This window comes from Chiloscyllium plagiosum, chromosome 31 (genome assembly GCF_004010195.1).
Source record: "Chiloscyllium plagiosum isolate BGI_BamShark_2017 chromosome 31, ASM401019v2, whole genome shotgun sequence".
Taxonomy (NCBI): domain Eukaryota; kingdom Metazoa; phylum Chordata; class Chondrichthyes; order Orectolobiformes; family Hemiscylliidae; genus Chiloscyllium; species Chiloscyllium plagiosum.
Window position 1 is genome coordinate 17,042,846 of NC_057740.1, and position 9,926 is coordinate 17,052,771.

Genomic DNA, 9,926 nt, shown 5'->3' on the forward strand with positions numbered 1-9,926 from the left:
GCTAGCAAACCTACCCCCCAGGATATTGGTGCCTTTCTGGTTCAGGTGCAACCCGTCCTGCTTGTACAGGTCCCACTTTCCCCAGAATACAGTCCAATTGTCCAAATACCTGAAGCCTTCCCTCCTACACCATCCTTGCAGCCATGTGTTCAGCTGCACTTCTCAAATTAATAAGGTGTGCTTTAGCATGTTTATAGCTGCAAGAGATTACAAATGTACAAACTGGAATGCAGAAGTTATTTGTTTGTGGTGTGAAGGGGGAGGTACGTTCTGAACAATGTTTTGTCAAATGAAGAAAAGTGCAGTTTTACGTCTAAGTGACAAAGCGAATGGCCTAAATATAGCTGTGTTTGGGTAAAGTGACCCTTTTTGTTTTGGGCTTGGTGTAGAGGAAATTGAGGTTTGGTGACCTTGTCCTGATTAAATGGAAGGAAAAATTGTACTTGCTCATGTAGTAGCAATGGAAAATATTTAAATGAGATGCAAAGGCAACACATCAACAATCTTTAAAGAGCGAGTGGGCTGCTGTGAAATCGGGAGATAATGTACCACCTTTTATTTCATTGTGTGAATTACGTTCTGTAGTTCCGTCATTATTTATGTATAAATACCACTGCCTTTTTGTTTAGAGCGTAATAATAGCACTAAACAAATGATTGGCTAATTTGTTTTAGTCATTGATTTGAAGAATATTAGGTTGTAGGAAGAACGTGTACTTAAATTTTTTTCATTCTGTGAGCAGGCAGGTGGGGCTTTATTTTAGTACCTCATTAAAAAGGTGATCTTTTTGGCAATGCCGTAATCCTTCAGTTCTGCACTTTGTGTCAGCTTGGATTAGTTCCAGCATGTCATGCCTGAACCCACAAGCTTCTGTATTAAAGGAGAAGAACAAACATTTTTGGATCTAAATTTTGAACAGAACTGACTTGCATCTTCAAAGATTGCTGAACTCAGTGGCACGTTGTAGGTTTCTCAGTTATTTTTTTCCAGAATCCCAACTAATGGACCATTGGGCCTAGCTGCACCTTCAATGTGATTCTTATTTGCAGTTTTGTGTGCAAAATAATTTGGGTTTTCATTTTGACAGCAGGACAAATTAAATTGCATGTGCAATCTGAAAACCTTTTTATTTAAAATTCCCAAATCCATTAGAGGTGTCTTTTGTTGCTTTTTTCTCAACTCAGGTTTTTTTGGTACAAAGTAGTTCAAAGTTATTCTTAGTTTTTCTTTTGTAGATTTGTATGTATGCACACCTATCTCTGTATGATGGTACCACTTATCAGTCTTCATAACCCTGCCTGATTCCCTTTTCCGTTCTGTACTGGGTGTTTGAGCTGTTTGTAGTTCCTGCCTGGTTGACATGCCTTACTCTGCACAGATCAAAGGAATGGTTGAGGCAAAGACAATTCCATTCTTTAAGCTACTGTATGTTTAAAGGGCGAAAGCAGATAGGCTACAGGAAACCAACAGAGTATTTTGAATTGTTCTAGTAGAGAACTAGCACAAACCTGATAGGTCAAATAACCTTTTTCACACTAAAGCTTCATTAGTCGTATCTGGGCTGCAGCCCTTGACTGAGAGTGGCTCATTGCCATATCCTGCATTATACTTGCCCACTGAGCCATTGAACGGGAAATAAGAGTCTCTCCTTCCTGTGTCTCCCAATATTTAATCAATGGAGCAGTGAAGTATCATGAGCATGAGTTAAGTCTGAAATGTTATTTCCTCCTCAGCTGCAATGTTTCAACAGCAGATATTGTGATGCTGTGAAATAAATGTGGACGAGAACTGGTTCAGCAAGAAACCAATAGAAAGTGACCTGTAATTAATTACTGTAAAGAAAAACATTGGTGTGGGTGGGAATGGGGAACTGAATATTGTACTTAGGCCTGACTGAATGAATAAACATGCTTTAATTGACCTTGGGTTTGTTGTAAGTGGGTTGAGCATGGGTTCATTGTGTGTGTCTCAAAACTCAAATTCTTAAAAACATCTGAAATTGCTGGAAAAACTCAGGTCAGGCAGCATCTGTGGAAAGGAAGCAGAGTAAACCTTTTTCAGTTCTGGAAGATTCTGAAGACTGGTCACTAGACCTGAAACACTAACTGTTTTCTTGCCACAGATGCCCGACCTGAGTGAAATTGCTGGAAAAACTCAGGTCTCACATCTGTGGGGCGAAAATAGAGTTAACGTTGAAGATCCAGTGACCCTTCAAAATCTTCTGGAACTGAAAGGCTTACTCTGCTCCCTCTCCACAGGTGCTGCCTGGTTGGAGTTTTTCAAGCAATTTGATTTTGTTTCTGATTTCCAGCATCCACAGTTCTCTTTTGTTTTAAAAAATGTTTAAACATTTTTGCCTGGGTTTTTAACTTTCTCCCATCTCCTTCAGACACTGCCTCAGTTAGGTTATCGTGCCATGGTGCCAGTCTCTCTGGCACTTGAGCAAGGTTTCAGTCTTCACTCTTGATAGTTGAGGGGCATCACTGTGGGATGGCCCAAAGCCTAGTCAGCTGTTGGTGCAAATCTCCCCAATAGCGTTCCTCAACTGGGATTTCTTTTAGTTGGTGAACCCCAAATAACATTCAGGTGTGGCGGAGAGTGAACTCACTAGTTCTGGGATATGCAGTTATGGTTCATTGTGGCAAGGGTTTAACTATTAAAGATTTGCTCTCTCTACTCAGTATTTACATCATCGTAGGCAATGTGAACATTTGCCATGTCCATGTTCTTTAAATCAGAGTGACCGTACTGGAAGCTAAACCATTGGAGAGAAATAGTATCTTTAAACTATGAATATTTAAAAGAAATAATTGCATTTATTTAGCATCCTTCATGACAACTTCATCTCAAAGCAATTTATAGCCAATTGAAGTCCTTCCTGAAATGTAGTCATTGTTGTAAATGCAGGAAATGTAAAAGCCAATTTGCAATGTAGTGGTGAACTAACTGTCTTTTGTTTGTAACGTTGGTTGAGATACATATTCATCAGGACAGTGGGAATGACTCCCCTGCTCCTTAAAATAATTCTGCAGGATCATTTTGCATTCACCTGAGGTAAGCAAGATTGGGCCCCTGTTTTAATAATGCATGATGACACCTCTGAAAGTGTAGCACTCAAGTAGTGTGCTGGAGTGTCAATGCTGCTTCTGCTGAAGTCCTGAAATGTCTCCTTGCAGAGTTTCATTAGTATGGAACAAATAGGATGAAAATATAAGATCAGTTTATCTCTGGAAAAGTAACTTATAAAATAAATCTCTCCTAAACTAATGTCTAGCGCCATCACCCAGATATGTAGCCAGGAATTTTGCTTGTATATTGTAGAATCCCTACAGTGTGGAAGCAGGCCATTCAGTCCAGTCCATGTCCACCTCTGAACAGCATTCCATCCAGACCCACTCCCCTATCCCCTATCTCTGTAACCCTGCATTTCCTATGGCTAATCCACTGAGCCTGCACATCCCTGAACGCAATGGGCAATTTAGCATGGCCAATTCACCTAACCTGCACATCTTTGGACTGTGGGAGGAAACCCACTCAGACACAGGGAACATACAAACTCCACAGATCAGTCAAATGAGACTGGAATCAAAGCCGGGTTCCTTGTGCTGTGAGGCAGCAACGCTAACCACTGAGCCACCCTGTCCTTAGTGTTTGGCACTCTCTTGTGGTCTACTTGAGAGTGAGCTCCTTATACTTCAACATGAGTAGGATTCTGCCCTGTACTCCGACTCCAATACAAACTGATTCACACTTACTTCAAAAATCTAAGACAGATTGAGGTGGATTCCAGGGAAGTGTAAGACAGTGAACTGGAAGGAGTTAGTGTTGACCGCCTGTTTGTTTTTTTTTGTCTCTAGGATGTCGTCTTTCCTGGACAAGTGGCTGTGGCATCATGAATATTGGCTTCCTCCAGGAATCACATGGAAAGATATGGAAGATTCAGATCATGACCGATATCCACGGCCTCGTGACCTTTTCATCTCGATCCCATATGCGTTTGTGTTTATCGCTGTCCGTTATCTGTTTGAAAGGTATCACTAATATGCAATATTTTCATTCATTTTTGGCCTGTCCTCATGTTTAAAACCAGATTTGGCCTCAGCTGGGCTATTAAGTCCAGTTCTGGGCACTACACTTTAGGGTGGGTATGAATATATTGGAGAGAGTGCAGAAGAATTTACGAAAATTGTTCCTGGGATGAGGCATTGATTGATTGGAGATGTTGGGACTATCTCAGTGTTATGAAATTGTGGGTGTACTATACCTTTTTTACGAGCATTGAAAAGCTATCAAGCACTTAAAGAAGAACAGAGTAAATTTAAAATGTAACAGTTGATTGAAACAACTAGCTAAGAGCTGTGTTGCCAGGATACACAAACTCCGATTTGGTCAATCAGTTTAAATTATGCCCCAACTTACCAAAATCCAATCAAATATGGGGAAAAAAGTTTTGACGATGCTAAGTCAATTAAATGATCTGTGTTTTGGGGTATAAATGTCAGATTTTGAACAGTTAGAATGGTAAAGAGCAGATAGCACCAACAACTAGAGAGACAGCTTGCAGAAAGCTCTGCTGTCTTAAAGGTACCTTTTACCTATTGAAGACCGGGGACACAGAATCCCTGAAAAGACAGAGGAAAATCTAGAGGACACTTGGCAAAGCTGACTGGTTTTTGAAACATGGTTTGTTTTGTCAATCATAATTCAGATTTTTATCCAATCAGTATTACAGAGGGGGAGGTGGTAGAAAGGTTTGAAAAAGGAGTTATAGTTTAATATTTTGTTAGACTTAAAGAATAAAGTTCTTAAACTTTTATTTTCAATAGTGACCTTTAGGATACTACTTTGCCCCTTGAATTTTAAAGATTTCTCCTGCATGGAGCGAATCTTATCTGTGTTGCTGATTTAAATTAGCAGAGGTGTTTAACCCCATGTCATAACACCAAGAAGGAGAGGGCTGAGAGGAGATCTGATGGAAGTTTTGGAAATCCTGAGCGATCAGGATAGAGTAAATAACGTGAAACCTTTGGCTGTCCGGAAAGGATTAAGAGGGCAGAAGTTTAAAGTAAAAAGGATGTGAGGAAAACCTTTCTCATGCAATGAATGGTTAGGCTCTAGAATGCATTGCCTGTGAGAGAGAGGGGCACGTTCAATCAAGGCATTCAAAAGGGAATTAGGTGGTTAAAAATGGGATATTGTATAGGATTTACTCACTGGATGAGATGTTTGCTTGGAGAGCCAGTGTGTGCACAGAATGGGCTGCTTCCTGTGTTGTAATAATTGAGTCCACAGAAGAACCCCACGAGAAGGCTAGGATAGGATACACCGTAGTCCATTTTTTTTTAATGAAGACAGGGAAGCAGAAGCAGTGTGGAATCGAGCATTTTCATCTTGGGAGAAACATCAGTTATAGTTGTGTTGGATAGCGTTTAGTTAAAGTATTTTAGGTGGAATTTGATCACTAAACCTAGGCTGAGACTCCTGTGTAGTGGAGATTTGTTGATGGCCTCTCATATCTAGGCTCCACAATCACCAGCAATCTGTCTCACGATGTTGGAATCAATGCATACATTGCAGAAGCTGAACACCAAACTGAGGGTCTCCTAAGCCTGCATCCTCTACGCACTCTTTGATCTGCTGTGATGAGACCTGGACAATGTAGTCATGATTCGGAGATGCCGGTGTTGGACTGGGGTGTACAAAGTTAAAAATCACACAACACCAGGTTATAGTCCAATTAAGCCTGTTGGACTATAACCTGGTGTTGTGTGATTTTTAACTTTGGACAATGTAGGACAGGCAGAACGAATGGTTCTTATCTTTCGCAGCCAAGTGTTGCCAAAAGATGTCCAGGATTAAGTTGCCAACTGAGGTCCTGGAGGGTGATAATTCCATCAGTAAACACACTCTTGTTAATACAATGATTTCTAGTTTGGCCATGTTCATCTGATGACGGGTATGTCCTCAAAATCCCCTATAGTGAACTGGCCACTTGGGTGTTCATACCTTTTTTGCTATAAGGACACCTGTAACTCCGATGTGAAGTTTGCAGCTACAGACACTGACAGCTGGAAGGCTGGTCAAGGAGTCCTGTACCTTTTTAACACCATGTCTTCCTCCCGCATATATGACACTCTGCCATGCCAGAGTAGAGCACTCTGGCTGCACCAAGCAATGCTTAATAGAACTGGCCACCACAGTGATCATCTCGGGATAGAAAGCTGCAACCTGTATACAAATACTAGGCCTTTATTATCTTGGATATTTGGTTTAGTTGCTGCTTTACTACTCCATCCAGTGACTATGACACACACTTCCGTCCCATACAGCACTAGTTAAAATTTCATTTGAATAATTAATGCCTTATTAGTGAGAATTTGCAAGTACGTTGACCCAAACAAATAATTCATGCACTATAATTTAAAGGCTTATCTGGAGTTATTTTGTTTAACTGGCTGAATCCAATATTGCAAATGGTATACTAAGCACACAGTCAAGAGTTCAATCTATACTGAGCTGTTATTGAGAGATCACTCCTGGAGATGAAGCTTTAGGAATCCAATGATGGTCTAAGTGAATAACATAAGCCATATCAAAGACACAGTCAGCCTCCACTGCACAGATTGAGTGTTTATTCAGATTAAACACACAGTCATCAAGGTCATAGAGATGTACAGCATGGAAACTGGTCCAACCCGTCCATACTGACCAAATATCCTTACCCAATCTAGTCCCACCGGCCCATATCCCTCCCGACCCTCCCTATTCATATACCCATTCAAATGCCTTTTAAATGTTGCAATTGGACCAGCCTCCACCACTTCATCTGGCAGCTCATTCCATACACGTACCACCCTCCGTGAAAAAGTTGCCCCTTGGGTCCCTTTTTTATATCTTTCCCCTCTCACCCTAAACCTATGCCCTGTAGTTCTGGACTCCCCGACCCCAGGGAAAAGACTTTGTCTATTTATCCTATCCATGCCCCTCATAACTTTGTAAACTTCTGAGGTCACTCCTCAGCCTCTGACGCTCCAGGGAAAACAACCCTATCCTGTTCAGCCTCTCCCTATAGCTCAAATCCGCTAACCCTGGCAACATCCTTGTAACTCTTTTCTGAACCCTTTCAAGCTTCACAACATCTTTCCAATAGGAAGGAGACCAGAATTGCACACGGTATTCCAACAGTGGCCTAACCAACGTCCTGTACAGCCGCAACATGACCTCCCAACTCCGTACTCAATACTCTGACCAATAAAGGAAAGCATACCAAATACCACCTTCACTATCATGTCTACCTGTGACTCCACTTTCAAGTAGCTATGAACCTGCACTCCAAGGTCTCTTTGTTCAGCAACACTCCCTCGGACCTTACCATTAAGTGTATAGGTCCTGCTAAGATTTGCTTTCCCAAAATGCAGCACCTCACATTTATCTGAATTAAACTCCATCTGCCTCTTCTCAGCCCATTGGCCCATCTGGTCAAGATCCTGTTGTAATCTGAGGTAACATTCTTCACTGTCCACTACACCTCCAATTTTGGTGTCATCTGCAAACTTACTAACTGTACCTCTTATGCTCGCATCCAAATCATTTATGTAAATGACAAAAAGTAGAGGGCCCAGCACCGATCCTTGTGGCACTCTACTGGTCACAGGCCTCCAGTCTGGAAAAACAACCCTCCACCACCACCCTCTCTGTCTTCTACCTTTTGAGCCGGTTCTGTATCCAAATGGCTAGTTCTCCCTGTATTCCATGAGATCTAACCTTGCTAATCAGTCTCCCTTGGGAACCTTGTCGAACACCTTACTGAAGTCCATATAGATCACATCTACCGCTCTGCCCTCATCAATCCTCTGAGTTTTTTGAAGTAGTAACAATCAAGTTTGTGAGACATGATTTCCCACGCACAAAGCCATGTTGACTATCCCTAATCAGTCCTTGCCTTTCCACATGTACATCCTGTCCCTCAGGATTTCCTCCAACAACTTGCCCACCACCGACATCAGGCTCACTGGTCTATAATTCCCTGGCTTGTCCTTACCTCCCTTCTTAAACAGTAGCACCACGTTAACCAACCACCAGTCTTCTGGCACCTCACCTGTGACTATAGATGATACAAATATCTCAGCAAGAGATATCACTTCTCTAGCTTCCCACAGAGTTCTCGGGTACACCTGATCAAGTCCTGGGGATGTATTCACCTTTACACGTTTCAAGATATCCAGCACTTCCTCCACTGTAATCTGGACATTTCTGCAAGGTGTCACCATCTATTTCACTACTTTCTATATCTTCCATGTCCTTTTCCACAGTAAATACTGATGCAAAATACTCGTTTAGTATCTCCCCCATCTCCGGCTCCACACAGAGGCTGCCTTGCTGATCTTTGAGGGGCCCTATTCTCTCCCTGGTCACCCTTTTGCCCTTAATGTATTTGTAAAAACCCTTTTGGATTCTCCTTAATTCTATTTGCCAAAGCTATCTCGCGTCCCTTTTTTGCCCTCCTGATTTCCCTCTTAAGTATACTCCTACTTCCTTTATACTCTTTTAAAGGTTTCACTCGATCTATCCTGTCTATACCTTACATATGCTTCCTTCTTTTTCTTAACCAAACCCTCGATTTCTTTAGTCATCCAGTATTCCCTATACCTACCAGCCTTTCCTTTCACCCTGACAGGAATATACTTTCTCTGGATTCTTGTTATCTCATTTCTGAAAGCTTCCCACTTTCCAGCTGTCCTTTTACCTGTGAACATCTGCCCCAATTTTGAACATTTTTGGCTAATTCCATCTAAATTGGCCTTTCTCCAATTTAAAACTTCAACTTCTAGATCTGGTCTATCCTTTTCCATCACTATTTTAAATCTAATAGAATTATGGTCATTGGCCCCAAAGTGCCCCCCCACTGACACCTCAGTCACCTGCCCTGCCTTATTTCCCAAGAGTAGGTCAAGTTTTGCACCTTCTCTAGTAGGGACATCCACATACTGAATCAGAAAATTGTTTTGTACACACTTAACATTCCTCACCATCTAACCTTTAACACTATGGCAGACCCAGTCGATGTTTGGAAAGTTAAAATCCCCTACCATAACTACCCTATTATTCTTACAGATAGCTGAGATCTCCTTCCAAGTTTGTTTCTCAATTTCCCTGCCTTCCCTGTTAGGCCCCTTGCATTGAAATAAATGCTGTTTAATTTATTAGTCTACCTTGTCCCTGCCTGCCCTGACTGTTTGTTTGACTCACTTCTGTTCTCAACTATACCAGTCTCAGATTGATCTCTTTCCTCACTATCTCCCTGGGTGCTACCCTGCCACCTTACTAGTTTAAATCCTCCTGAACAGCTCTAGCAAATTTCCTTGCCAGTATATTAGTCCCCTTCCAATTTCGGTGCAATCCGTCCTTCTTGTCCAGGTCACTTCTACCCCAATGGTCCAAAAATGTGAATCCTTCTCCCATATACCAGCTCCTCAGCCATGCATTCATCTGCTATATCCTCCTATTCCTGCCCTCACTAGCTCATAGCACTCTGTAATCTTCCTTCAGAACCTCCACCTTTTCCCATCCTATATCATTGGTTCCAATGTGGACAATGACCTCTTGCTGGCCCCTCTCCCCCGTGAGAACATTCTGCAGCCTCTCGGAGAAATCCTGGATCCTGGCACCAGGGAAGCAACACACCATTCTGATTTTTCACTGCTGGCCACAGAAATGTTTGTCTACCTCTGATTAGAGAGTCCCCTGAAACAATTGATCTCTTGGAACCCGACGTACCCTTGTTGCATTAGAGCCAGTCTCAATACCAGAAACTTGGCTGTTTGTGCTACATTCCCCTGAGAATCCATCACCCCCTACATTTCCAAAACAGCATACCTGTTTGAAATGAGAAATCCCTTTCTCTCCTTCCCCCCCTCTCTCCCCTC

General features: G+C 42.0%; 1 protein-coding gene across 1 annotated transcript in view; it reads left to right on the top strand.

Moving 5' to 3' along the window:
* Window positions 1-9,926, top strand: part of LOC122565552 (ceramide synthase 4-like) — a 54,404-nt gene that overhangs the window by 29,778 nt on the left and 14,700 nt on the right. The window contains exon 2 of the mRNA XM_043721605.1: window positions 3,858-4,031. Coding sequence (XP_043577540.1) covers window positions 3,858-4,031 — 174 coding nt within the window. The remainder of the gene's footprint in view (window positions 1-3,857; window positions 4,032-9,926) is intronic.